This window comes from Rhinolophus sinicus, chromosome 1 (genome assembly GCF_057876585.1).
Source record: "Rhinolophus sinicus isolate RSI-liver-muscle chromosome 1, RSI-T2T, whole genome shotgun sequence".
NCBI lineage: Eukaryota > Metazoa > Chordata > Mammalia > Chiroptera > Rhinolophidae > Rhinolophus > Rhinolophus sinicus.
Genome location: NC_142501.1, coordinates 87,844,890 through 87,859,366, shown reverse-complemented (window position 1 = coordinate 87,859,366; position 14,477 = coordinate 87,844,890). Strand labels below are relative to the sequence as shown.

The 14,477-nt window shown below is 42.6% G+C and overlaps 1 protein-coding gene across 4 annotated transcripts in view; it reads left to right on the top strand.

The window, feature by feature from the left end:
• Nucleotides 1-14,477, top strand: part of TMCC3 (transmembrane and coiled-coil domain family 3) — a 250,148-nt gene that overhangs the window by 219,905 nt on the left and 15,766 nt on the right. The window contains exon 1 of one of the 4 annotated variants that reach the window (XM_019710313.3): nucleotides 10,160-10,252. The exons of the other annotated variants lie outside the window; for them this stretch is intronic. Within the exon in view, the coding sequence (XP_019565872.2) occupies nucleotides 10,250-10,252 (3 nt within the window). The 5' untranslated portion in view covers nucleotides 10,160-10,249. Of the gene's footprint in view, nucleotides 1-10,159; nucleotides 10,253-14,477 lie in introns of those variants that run through there. 4 annotated transcript variants of the gene reach the window in all.

Sequence of the window (14,477 nt, the reverse complement as noted above, 5' to 3'; positions counted from 1 at the left end):
CTTGGTGCCCTTGTAGTACCTAGTATAATACATTGTTCTCTGCAGTTGTGTCTTCTGGGTGCTGGCCTGCCCAGACGGTGAACTCCTGGGGCAGAATCATCACACTCACTGTCCTGACTCAGTGCTTTCAGAGTACTGCTTGCCTCACAAAAGAGGCCCAGGAGAACAGTTTTGAAGTGGAACTTCTGTATTTTGGGGGCCGGTTTGGAACCTAAATCGGTTCCATTAACTATGATAACAATTCAGTCTAAGTTAAGTGAGTAAGCCCTAATGGTACTTTGTGTGCTTCAGGTAAATTCAGCCCCTTTGAGAAACACTGGCTTTCTAAATAACTACTGGGGGTGCCACCAAAAAATGTATCCACATTTTAAGAGATGTTATCTAGGGTTTCCAGGTGGGAATTCCCGCCCATTCTCAGGAATTTTTTTCACCTTCCCATTCCCAAATCCTGAAATATAAACTGTTTTCTGTTCTCCACGATGAATCGTTTCCACAAAGTGACGGCTGATACTACCAACCACCTGGGTTCAAGGAGCCGATTTTCCCCATTTCCCGACCAACTTTTCTCGGAATTCGGGAACAAGAAAGTGAAAAAAATTCCTGAGAATGGGTGGGAATTCCCACCTGGAAACCCTAATGTTATCTATGTGTTATTACTTGTCGAAGTTGAATTGAAGCATGAAGCAATGTATAATATGATATTTGCTCAAAAGATGGTATTAATCAAATGAATGCTAGCGTTATTCATTGTATTACAATTTTAATGCAGTATTTTCCTTTCTTAAAATGTGTATACATTTTTTTGGCCCCCTCTGTAGTAAGGGATGAACCAGGACATTTGCAGTCCTTATCAACGTGGTATTTAGGATTTTGCTGCATTTTGCACAATTTAAAATGAAATATTTTTGTGTCTAAATCTGAGGTGTTTAGCTACACCACAGATTTTAATGCCTCACTAGTATGCCATTGCAGATGTCTACTCTTTTTCTGTGTTTTGTGCATTTTCTCTTTTGTAGTCGGGTACTGAAAACAAATACTGATTCGGTAGTGTTGTGAAAGTTTTGGAAACTTTAAAAATGTTAAAGAACTGACAAAATGCAGTATGAATTGACACACTAATGAAATTAAAGTTCTTTTTCTGCTGGACTTGAACAATACTGTACATTAATCAACATTAAGTATCTGCCATGTTATAGGTTCTGTGAAGATAAAGTAGTAATTGACAGCTCCTGTGTTTTCATTGTCTAAGATTATTTTTGTGTGTTTGATTTTTTAACTTTTTTTAGGACTGACTTGCAGTAGAGTGCGTGTATCTTAAATGTGCAGTTGTACAGTCAGGTGATTTTTGCCTGTGCGTGCACCCAACGTTGTCAGTGCCCCAGCACTCCTTTCTGCCTCTTTCTGGAAAATCATTCTCCCTGCCTGTCATGCAGGGTGTCACTTGAGCTCTCAGCTCCTGCTCCCCACATAAGAACGCAGGACATGGTGAGGCCAAAAAGGAATACCCACGGAGCCATAGATAGGGGAGTCATACCCCTATAGTCTTCCTGGCAGCCGGACGAGACACACGAAATAGGATCCACACTATCCGCAATCCACTTCTCTGCCAAACAGCCTCACTTGCTAACTGCAATCAGCCGTGCTAACTGCAATCCGCCTCTCTGTGGTCCGCAATCCTCAATCCACGATCTGCTGCTAGCATAGCCACAGCAGTTATATTAGTGGCCAGTGACTCACTTGTTACAGCTGACGGCCAACTAGCCACAGCTGATGGCCATCCAGTCACAGTTGATGGGCATTTACTACCCGAGTGAGCACCTTTCCACGTGAGGCCGAGAGCCTGGAAACTGCACTCCTGGCTCTGTCCCCACAAGGGTGACCACTGTTCTGACCTCCATACCCCTGGAATCATAACAGCCAGTACGTTTGTGTGTGGTTTCTTCCATTAAGTATGACATACGTGAGATTCATCTATGTTGTTGTCTTAATAGTTGTTCATTCCTTTTCCTTGCTGCATGTGGTTTTTAACTGCCTTTTGCTTAATTTTCATTTTGGTGAGACAGATTCATTATAAGGAAGGGTAAATAGCCAATTTGTGGTAATTGGTATGTGCTGCGAGCTACCAGCTTTACAGACCGAGTATTAACAGAATTGTTGAATATAAGTGGCAAAGGCCTCTGAAGTTGCAAAGTCCTACCACCTTGTTTTCTCAAATGAGGGACCTAAGTAAGGCTCAAGCATCTCTAGACCTCAGGTTCCCTAGTGATCTAGTCCTGGTTTCTACCTGCGGTCACGATGCTGTGTCACAATTCAAACTTGGTCATATGGATGACCCCAGTCAGCAGGAAAACAGTTTTAGGAATTTAGAGATTTAGAAATACATACCGTGTTTCCCTGAAAATAAGACCTAGCCAGATAATCAGCTCTAATGCTGATTATATATAAGACCCGGTCTTATGTCACTATAAGACCGGGTCTTATATTAATTTTTGCTCTAAGAGACGTATTAGAGCTGATTGTCTGGCTAGGTCTTATTTTCAGGGAAATGGGTAATCATCAAGACTTAAAATGTTGGCCCTTAAGTGGTAAGAATTTCAATTATCTGGAAATTTCTTTCACTCATTTATAACACTTCCTACTTAATGTCAATGAAATGAGGTGTTACTGACTGTTCATGGAACTTTCTTTTATTAGGAACAGTTCTTAAAGGAGAAGGAAGGGGGAAGTTTGACCAGTGCACGTGTTTATTATGACATTTTAAGTTTCAGTGCATTGTCTTAAACTTTTGCCAATCCCAGATGTAGTCCTTTTACCATAAAAATTATTCTTAGGATGAGAAGTCCTAGGGTAAATTCTGATTCTGTGATCTCTGCAGGTAAAAGACTAGTCTGTAATCTTATACTTTCCTGTGAAGGTAGCAATATTTAGTATTCATAGAAAGTTTCATAGAAAGGATTATAAATGCAAGATTAGTGGACTTGCAACAATGGAAAAATTAAATCCTTTTATTGACCCATTGGCCAGGAAGTAAACACAGAGCATTCTTTGGTATGTTAGTGCCTCCTTAAACATAATTAGCAAAAATTGAAACAAGTAGCTCCTCTTTTTCCTAATTATAAAGCACTATCTTGCAAACAGGATTGAAATTCCTTAGTTGGTCGTGAAATAAATTTGAGTTACAACTATCATTTTATATTTTTTATATGGAAAAACAGAAGAAAGTACAGCAAATACCCATCTACCGTATGCAGGTTCAACAATTAAAAATTTTCATATTTTTCTTTGTCTGGGTGTATATGTCAAGTGTTTCAAAATTACATACAGACATCATAGTACTTTATTTCTAATATGTATCTAAAAACAAGGAGTTTTCTCCATAATAAAATTCATATACCTAACAAAATTAATTATAATTTCCTAACATGCAGTTGTCCAAAAAAGAGTTGCATTGCATGTAGTAAAGATGAGTATTATTTCATAAAACTTGTGTTTTGATTATGTGTGTGTATACATACACACATGTATATTTATGTACTGGTAAATAGTTATCTATTGCTATGGGTCTCATTCAGAATTTGGAATATACAGCTTTATAGCATAGAGAAGTCGGTTACATAAACAAGTGTTTGCTACTCAGTGATACTGCTAGTTCTGTGCCGAGTGTTGTATGGCATCTAAAAAAGTGAATACTTTCATTAATCGAAAAATCCATCAAGGAAGATAAACAAGTAGGGTCCCACTCAACAGTATAGACGAGCCAAAGTGGATTAGGAAGGAGAGGAAGTACCGTGGGCAGGAATGCTATGGACAGGCCTCAGCAAAGAGAGCTTGAGGGGATGGTAGGATTTGGATAACACAAGAGGCCGCGGAAATGGTTGTCCAGAAGGACCTAATGTAAGTATTGAGGACAGAAGAGGGGCCACAGGTTAAACCTGAGGAGCTCAAGAGACTGAAAATAACCACATAAGATGGCGTGAACATAAAAAAAAAAACCGCATACCTAAGATGGGCCATGGCGGGAAGTCACATCTTTGTACCTAAGATGACATCCTTGGAATGTCAGTAATCCCTTTTTCCAGACCAGAGTAGGAAGCTATAGAATCCCTCATTATTATTCTTGTCCCAATTACCATCTCTATGTGCTGTAAAAAATGAACTATTAACTATCCTGTACCCACCTATGTGAAAGAAGTACCTGTCTCTCCAATGTACTTTTATCCAGTCCCAGATATTCCCCCGCCCTTTGCTTTCCCCTGCCCTTTGCTTTCTCCCGCCCCCTTAATCTACCACCAGTGGGTTTTATGTAACCCTCCTCCTTTGATTCTAATGTATAAAATAAATTGCAAAATGGCCATTTTCTAGAGCATTTTCATAATCTGTTGAGACTTTGCTTCTGGGCAATTGTCAGTTTGGCTCAAATAAACTCTTATAAGCTTTTTCTTAGGCTGGATGTTTTTCCATCGACATTACCGAGGTTAAAAAAAAAAACAAAAAACTACAGCGATGTGTTCAGCGGACGACAGAACTGAGATCTGTCTGGTGGGTGGTGGAAGAAAAACGACATTGGATAGTTGCAATGGGAAAAATTACTTGGATTGAAAACCAGCAGGAGGAGGAACCCAATTTTATTAAAGGATGAACCATTGTACATTTTGAGCAGTGTTGTAACGTGATGGAAGTGGAAGTTTAGCAGATTAGTGTAATGACTCAATGGACTGGATTGAAGAAATGAAAACGTTAAAAGCCATGAAAACCTGGTTAAATTATTGCCCTTTGTGTAAGGGAGACAGAAAGTGAGGGTAAAGAACCTGGGGGTAGCAAGGAAGGGGCAATCTAGAGAGAAATTACTGGACAAAGAACAGAATTTGATGACAGTTTGAATAAGGATGAAAGAGAGAGAACCTGGGTAAAATTAGAGAACGTTTCCATTGATAATAGTTTATGGAATTAACTATACCCGGCCCAAAACAACCCCACACATCTAGAAAAACAAGCTCCATGCATAATACTCGAAAGAATTAGTTCAGGGGCTTTTTAGAGGACACAGCAAGTTATAATTGTTAGATAATTTTTTCTAATACATTTTCCCTTGTTTTGCTTAAAGATTTGGTAGTGGGAGATGTTAGACATTTGTCTTAGGGTCTTAATTTAGAGGCCGAGTTTCACTGAAAATAGCAACATAGTCTTCTACCTACTGACACTTATTAAAGGGTTTTAAATTTTAGTCATTTGAGGTACTGTACCTTTGTAAATATCAGATTAAATCGCTCCAACAATAAGTGTTCTGCTTTGGGGTGGGTGGGCATCTTTTAAAAATTAGTACCTTTACTGTTCAGGTTCATTGAAACTTGATCCTTAAGGGACCTTCTGGCATATGTGTGAGACCCTGCTTGTGTTTTCTGCCCCCTCTCTGCTGTAAGATGCACATGCGTACACAGGCAGATTCTGTGGTGGGGGAGCGTTCCCAGCTCCGACCAGAGAAGCATAATCATGGCCACAGCCCCATCGTTGTTCTTGGCTCTGGACTTTTCTGAAGTTCCCACCTACTTGGGGAATGTTGTGCTCAATACATGATAGCCTGGACTTAAGCACTTACTTGGTATTTAAGGCCCTGTTCCAAGCACTTCCCAATTACCGACTCATTTACCCCTCACAATCACCCTGTGAAACAGACCCTGCTGTCCTCACTCACTTTACAGATGAGGAAACCGAGGCATAGACAGAATAACTTGCCCAAGGTGATACAGTTAACATGGCAGGGCTGGGATTTGAACCGACACAGTCACTCGGAGTCTCGTTAAGCCGTGTGGTAGGACGCATGGCTCTGGAATCGGGGCTTTCCTGTGAATCTCAGCTAGCTGCTTGTTGCAAGTACTGCGAGGGCCCTGGAAGGCTGTTCCCTCTGTGTGGAAATGTAGTCGGCCCAAATACGGACTTGGTTCTAAGAAAGGTCATGGTATAGTGTTTATCTTAAACCTGACAATCCACAGTTCAAGTTCTTTCTTTGTCGTTCCCATGCTCCCAAGTTACAAAACAGTCTGTTCGTAGAGGACTATATCCAAAGTGTAAATCTTTGGTGCTTTTAAACCACTGTGGCCGTGGTAGAAGGAAGAGGAGGAAGCTGCCTCTTACCTGCATGCTTGTCCCAGGGCGTCTGACGATTATAGTGTCACCAGGACTTTCGCTAGAAGGGGGGGGGGGGGGTTATACACAAGCTCGCGTGGTTCACTGACATGAAAAATCATTATTAGTACTGAAAACAGAAGCAATCTACGTTTTTTATTATGCAAGATATCTTTGGATTTAATCTAGTTTCTTAATGTCAAATTGGGAACATCTTCAGTATTGTCTTGTGGCACCACGAACTGTCCAAATCTGTCTGGTGTTTACTCTTCTGGTTTCTGCACCATACATATTTTTCACTTCGTAATGTTTAATGGTAACATAATGATTGAAGTAAAGTACATTTTAGGGGTGGTAGGGGTTATGGGAAACATGTTCATGTCTGGTAGGTAAAAGATACGGATATTATTAGAGCCACAGCTCTGCCACTTGCTTGCTTTGTGACTTCAGACAAGTCATTTACTTTTCCCATCTGTAAAATGGGACTGATTATTCTAATCTCAGATTCTTGAAAAGAAAAATAAATTTAGGAAATTATGTAATGCTTAATAAGTCCTTAAGGACTGGTAGCTTCTATTTTTAAAATAAATTTTAAATATCTTGCCAAGGTCCTGTCCTCTTCTCGACCTTTCTTCTTGAGACCTGCTCTTGCTCTTTAAACAAGTTATTGACTCCTTAGACTTTGGAGGATAAAAGGACTCCTTTGTTTTTGCGTTCACATTCTATTGAATTGTGATTTCCTAAGGGACAAGGAAGTATGCTTGATTATCTTGCTGGTGCAGTAGAGAAATTATTTTTAAACGTTTTTTATTTAATGCAATACAAGAGTGCTTTCTTACGTCATCACAAATGATGGATTGAGTTAAAACATGGTGTTAGAAGGAGCAGGCACCTGGGTTCTCCGCAGCAGTTCCAATAGTAACTGCAGGGGAGGAAGGGAGTACACCTGCGTATTCTGTGCATGGTGGAGCTTAATAGTTACCATTTGGTAACTGGTCACCTATGTTCTGCTTGGAGCAACAGAGACCCGTGAGACACGTCATGTTTCTGAATGTTTGATCTCTTGTCTGAATCAACACCAGTAACAATCCACAGTCCACAGTCCAGTCTGTCTTGAAAGTAACCTTAGCCCATCCTCAGCTGCAGGTTCTTCTTTATCTCATTGCAAGCAGCTGAGAGAATGTAAACATGAGAGACAGCTGGCTGCCCCAGTTGGCTGTCAATCATTGAATCATGCAACAGATGCTAAGGTCCTATGGGGGAAGGAATGTGGGGCAGGACACAAGTGGTTTATGAGACATTCCCTCCTCGAGGCTTCAAGATAGTGGGGAAACAAATGTTACCCAAGTATACTGTTCCTAGCAGAATAAGCACTGTAAAAGGGGGGAAGGCAGATTTGGGGGCAAGCACAAAGGAAGCAGTCAGTTCCTGCTGAGTGTGGAATGGGGGAGGCTTTGTGAAAGAGACAGTGTTTGAATTGGTACTTGAAAGGTAGATTGGATGGAGGCCCTGCTAGGGGCAGGAACTGGCATGCATTTAACATACAGAAATCCGAAAGCACGTGAAGCATACAGGCTTATTGGACTACAGGAATAAGATGAAGGCTGAGAGCTTAGCCCTTGCTACAAATCCTGTTCTGTCTTATTAGCTAAAACCGCAACATATTTGATGCCTCCCACATCCAAGTCTGTGGAGCATAGCTAATGACCCCTGCTTCATTGAACGGTGAGGATTGAATGAGAGTGTGTATAAAGCTCCAGCCTTACTCTAGTGCCCGTGCATAGATGTGCTCAAAATACCGGTATGGATGGGTCTACTGGAATATAGCGAAGATAGGACCCTGCTCAAGAGAGTTTTAAATTCTTTGCTAAGGATTTCACACTTGAGGGAATTTGAAGTTTTTCAAAAGGAACCGGACATGATCTGATTTTTCTTTTCAAAAGATCATTTTGTTTGTCCCATGGAGGTCAGAGTTTTCATATTGATTGCCCTCATTTGAAGGTCCAACATAACTTCCAAATAAGGTTGTTTTTCCTCGCTGGAAATAAATACTAAAATGTTGATTGAATGCACTTTTCATGGACATTAACAATTGTTTCTTTAAGTGTAATGCTATTGTGGGGACTTGTAGATCGCAGATTGTATTGATCCTACTTCCTGTCTCGCCCAGCCGCCAACCGGACTGGGGTGCCCCCCTTGGGGTACTGGCGGATGTTTGCTTTTGTGTCTCGACCAGCCGCCATCGAGAATATAGTGGTATGACTCCCCTATCAATGGCCCCATGGGTGTTCCTTTTTGGCCTCACCATATCCTGCGTTCTTGTGCGGGGAGCGGGACCAGAAACCCTGCATGACAGCTATTTATTATTTTGGTGGAACTAAAAGCAGCTTTTTATTTCTAATTGCTATCGATGACAATACTGCTGGCTCACATTAGAAAAATATAAAATTGCTCAAAGAAAATAATTCCATTATTGCAAAAGGAAAAGAAAATAATAGAGATCAGTTTTCCTTCTACTGCCTCAAAATTATGTTATTTCTAAGCCCTGACTGATGGCTGGGAGTGTTCTGATCTATTTACAACAAAATTCTATACTATAAATCATCTGGTACATATGTTTCCCCTGCCCCAACCCCAGTATTTGTTGTAGTACCAAAAACAAATTAAATCCTGACCTGCAGAGAATAACTTAATTATGAGGCTTAGGTTTGCTTTGGGATTGTACTGAATACCAAGTGCTGGTTCCTGGCCCAGTCATACAGCAACTTTTCAAAGAACACAAGCCCAGTTGTGACCCCTAGTGTGGCTTTCTGTGGGTGCCCTGGGAATGGGGAAGTTTATGAGCTGGGCATGTTTGGGAGCATTACCCCTGTCAACACGTGTGAGTGAGAGTGTTGTGTTCTTCTCCACGCAGGATGGCGTCTCCACTTAGTTAGCATCTAAAGACTGAGGGTCACTCACCTCTGTGCACTAAGAGTAAGATTATGATAAGGCACATGCAAAGCAGAGTAGCGGTAATATCTAAAAGTCAAAAAAGTGGGGGAGAAGGGGAAGCAAAAAGCCCATCAGCAGGTCTAACAGTTACTCAAAGTTTGGTTCTGAGCATCCTAGCACCCACAGAAGCATAGTTATTGTCTGATGGACACCCTTATCCTCGTCACTGTTACATTCGTTTTGTGTTTATCCAGGAAGCTGTACGTTAGTAGGCAAACTGCTTTCCCTGTAACAAACAGAAGAACATGGGTCAAAATGAAAAAGTACTTGGGTTCATATTCTAGCTGCTGCTTTTAAAAACAGACAGTAGGCCAAATGCAGTCTCTAAGGATTCTTCCAGCTCCAAAAGCCTAAGTCCTGTTGCCGGTCAGTGCCCCTCATGTGAAGTTGGTCATCGTGTGTGCCTGTGGGGGAGCACCCTGAGGACTCCTCAGAAAGGTCCTTCCAGCCAGCTGGGGATGTGCTGGATTTGTCGCTGCCATTCTGAAACTTACATAAGCAATGTCACTGCTAAGAATGCCCACCCTCTGTGTTTTGAGGGTGAGGGAAGCAAGGAAAACATCATCCTGTAGGAAAAGGAGAAGGCCGGGGCCCCGTTCCTGGGATGGAGGCAGACCTTCCGCCTCCCGGCTGGCTCTCAGGCCCCTGGCTGCCAGGGCTGGCTGTTCTCTGCTCACTGGCTGAGGGCCTTAGAGACTCTTTTTTCTTCCTCCTCTAGAGCTACTGCCTCTACTCCCTCAGTTCCTGGGGGTGGTTCTCTTGGAGTGAAATGTGGCATTCCCACGTCCCCCTTAGCCTTCAAGCTAAGTGCTCAGGTCCTTTTCCCAGGAAGGTTTTGCTGACAGACGCTGCCAGGAACCAGTGGGAACTAACAAGTATGGATGGGAAGATTCCAGAACCCCCAGAACTTGTTAGTTTCGTGTCGGGGGGTTCTCACTCACCCCGTCCCTCAGTTTCTTCTGAGTGTAGGAACTAGAATCCTCAATGACGTTGATTCTGTGTTTACCCCTAAAATTGGGGCTTCCTGCTTCCCCTTCTGTAGAACTCTCCATCTCCCCACAAGAAGGAACTGGGAGCCCTTTCTTCAAGAAGGCCAAGTTCTTAGGACCCAAGCCCGCAGAGGCGAGGGGAGATGGTAAGTTCTTGCTTCCCTTTCCCAACCTCGCCTGTTTTCGAGGTATGTGGGGTCCCCAGAGACTCCTTCCTCTTCGTAGAAATAGCCCCCTTTGGGTGTTGCCTGGGTTCCCTGTACAGTTTTCTCCCCAGGGAACCCGTGGTTGTTCTTGACCTGCGATTGCTATTCATTCTAAGTTGCTTGATTTTCATTACCATAGCCTTCCCCTTCCACCCTTCAAGGCACAGTCTTTCAATCTGACTGTCTCTCCCCTTTTGTTTAATTCTTACGTAAATTATACAGTATATAGTAAATCTTTACCAGGTCAGACTGATTTTGTAAGGGAATAGTTTGCATTCATTGAAAGTGAGTTATAAGCTATTTTGAAGAAATATGTATTTTCTAGTGCGTGCAATTCAAAGTAGGTTACCACTGCTGTCTGGGAGAGGCTTCATGAGAAGATAATTATTTTTAATTACAGTATCAAGTGTTTGTAAGTGCTTAAAGATGTTTGAAGAATTTGGTTTTGAGAACCTTGAACACTGTGCCTAATCCTTTTCACACTATTAATTAGCAGTGTCTGTGGATAAAGGATTGGGCTACCAAAGGCACTGTATTCCAGCCCCCTCCCAAATCATCCCTGAGTCCAGAGGATGAGATTTACTTCACCTGCAATCAGTAAATGGAACTTTTGACACTACAGATTTTCTTTTGTCAGTGATACTAAGAGAGGAAGAGGTGGGGGGAAACTAAACCTTTATGGTAAACGTAGTGACTCAATTCTCGTCTGCACACTGTGAATTTATTTCTAGTTCAGAATGTACTGTTGTCAAACTTGAATTACAAACGGAAGTGTTCTTTGTCTAAACAAATTAGAACAAACATTTCACTAAGATGCTTTGCTAATATCCTTTTGGGTACTACGTGAAGACCTTCAAGACTTTTTCATTTCTAGCATGTCGTGGGGGAAGTGGCTTTCTTCTAAAATAGAGGTATTGAATATTCTGTGCAGGTATCCACATGAGCATATGAATTATGTCATGATAAGGACACTTACCAAGCATTCGGTTAGTTTTCCAGTACAAGTTGGCTCAGTTAGCAATAAACCCAAGTTTCTGATGCTAGTGTCCGGTCCATCATTGGGCTGGCTTCCCTGGTCCATGGTCACTGACTGCTGAGACCTTTGGCAGGTGTGTGTCAGGTGACCACAGTGTAGCAAGAGGGAAGGTGTCTAAGAGTATCGTACGTATTACAAGTAGGATAGTGATAAAGTTCAAAGTTTTTCTGGGAGAACATACAAAGGTGTCCCTTCAGGGCCCTGCCTAGTAGCGCCTGGTTCTCTCAGCTCTGTCACCCAGTGTAGGGAAGGGTGTCTTCCCTTCTCTCCAGGCAAACCCTTGGCTTCTCTGCTGAGTGCCGTTTTCCATATGTCCAAATAATCAGTCCCGTACTTGTTAGGCTCTTGTTTCTTCCCCGTAGGTCCTTTATCTTACTTTTCTGATTCTTTTTTTTTTTTTTTATTAAATTTATTGAGGTGACAATTGTTAGTAAAATTACATAGATTTCAGGTGTACAATTCTGTATTTATAGATGATGTAATACTTTTCTGATTCTTATCTTCTGTTTCCTCGTTTTCTTTTTTCTCTTTTTGATTGTAAGTGCTTCGCCATGATTTTGATAAAAGCAATAAGCTTTTTTTATATTCATAAAATTATTTTGCCTAAGTCACTGTTTACGTTTTGGAGCATGGATGTTATAGGCTGTGTCAAACCTGACATTGATGTGGCCCCGGCACGAACACCAGGGCCTCGGGTAGGAAGTCACATGGGTGATGACTTCACGTTCAGCCTGAGGGAGAATTTTCTGACACAGTGGTCTAACCCAAGCCCAAGGCTTCCACACAAGTCTGGATAAGCACGTTAGGGACTGCTGCAGAACGGATCCTCACAGGCTTGGTGGCTGAGCTTGTACAGCTCTTTCAGAGTCTTGCATATGTCATATATCTAAGTTGAGCCCCAGCTAAGCTATTTATTTTCCATGGAGCTCAAGAAACATACATATTCTTTACAAGCCTTGCTTTTCTCATGAAATAGGGTTGATGTAAAAGAATATATGAATATATAAGAAAATCTTTCTTATGTATTGCCTAACTCGTAAGAGAAGTACTCAGTCATTGTTGTTAGGGAGGCAGGCTCTGGAGACAGGGGATTTCAGGCCCAGCTCTGCCACTTACTAGCTGTGTGCCCCTGGGCAGGGTCCTGAGCTCTGTGCTTAGTTTTCTCAGTTGTAAAATAGTAATACTAGTAGGACCTGCCTCAGAGTTGTAAACAGATAAGGTCCTGCACTTCATACTAACACGATTTCTTGCCTCCTGGGTGTGTGGTATGATTGTACTTCCCTGCCCTGTGCTTCCCCTGAAGTCAGGTGGGGCGATGAGCGGAGGAAGTCACCGCGTCTCTTCTGGCAGAAGTCTTTAGGAGCCAGTGGACGGTTCCCTAGGCAACCCCCGCTGTCACCACCGGCAACATTCTGGATGGCAGAGGCTCCATGACAGCCTGGATCCCTCAGCTGACTTGCAACAGATTTGTTAGCCTGAGCAAGAAATAAACCTTTTTTTTTTTTCTTTCTTTTAAACCAGTGCTATTTTGACATTGTGTGTTACCACAGCAAAGCCTAGCACATTCTGACTGGTACACCACGGGAACTGCCTTCACTCGAGACCTGAAGTTAGAGTTGAGCTAAAACGAGTAAGAGTACAGAAGGTCAACCGTGTGGACTCGGACACCTGGGCCACAGACACCTGGGACAGTCTCTGGGTACTGAACATGCAGCAACACGTGGGCTGTCTGTAAACACGCCCGCCCGTGTGCTGTGAAGTCCCTGTTGCCTGGGAAATGACAGCCAGTGTGGAGGACCTGACCCTTCCCTGATGACTGAGCTCAAGCAGGTTTCCTTTAAGCAGAGGTTCATGGTGTCGGCCGCGGGACTAAGTCGGCGGCTCTCTCTCCCCTCGTTCTGATCTCTCTTATGCCTCTGCATACCCTGACTACTCAGTGACGCCCAGAACCTCAGGGGACTCCTGTCTCAGTCCACGCCCTCCAAGGGTTCACAGCAGCCCCCCCACATTCCCCCTTTCAATTCTCTTAAGTGGGGGTTTGGGTGGTATCCTCCTTCCCTTTTTGTTCATTTCCCTCTGGAGCTTTAGGGGGTAAATATGAAATGTCCTAGGGACAGTTCTCTGGAAGTCTCAACAATGTGTTCGCGCAGCACCGGTAATGACTGAGTTGGGCCCGGCATCCCAGTGAGTGAGCTGAACTCACTCAGGTCATGCTAGAGGCTTGGATTATTGCAGACATGACTCAGTGTCAGTTTCTGACGTCTGTCCAAGGCTTCAGCTCTTCCTTAGCCTTTGTTCCAGAACATTCAAGTGACAATGGAAATGATTCTGCTGCCCGAAGGAAAACATTATTAGGAATGACTTTTCACTGGGGTGCTGGTGGTCTGCTTTTCATGTAAGGTAATAATAGCCAAATAATTTTGGGAGAACTGAGAGAGGCTGGCAGTCATTTTTTAAAAACAGCGTCTTTTTTGCCAAAACAGTAATTCATGTTCATTATTTTTAAAAATTGGAAACTATGAAAGTATAATATAAAGAATGACTCCTCAGCCTCACAGTGCAATGATAACCATTGTGTACACTTTGGAGCTTGTTTTCCTTTTGGTTTTTACATGTAGGTACATTTTAAAATGAATTGGAATAATAACGATAGCAAACCTTTATTGAAACCACTCTCTGTGTCAAGTCTTTAAGTACTCGGCATGCGTTATCTTTCTTAGTCCCCACAACAACTCTTTGAAGAATCATCATCTCCGCGTTACAGAGGAGGAAACTGAGACACAGAGGGACATCGTCATTTTTCCAGGGTCACACAGCTCCTAAGTGTAGTGCCAGGATGGAAGCCAAAGCAGTCTGTCTCCAGAGCCCAGGGTCTTCCCAGGGGCTTCACTATTCCATGATACTGTCTCACAGTAAGGCGCATTTCATGGAACTGGGTTACATTTCATGGAATTTTGCAATGTTAGCTCTGAGTTCTCTGGTTCTCTCTCCTTAGTCCATAGATTAGGAAACCTACATCCACAGATGTTACTTGGTTTACCTATGAACAGTGTCGCTGGTGAATGTCAGTGCCAAAACGAACACGCGTCTCCTGATCCACACAGGCCATATGCGTGCTGAGTCTCGGGT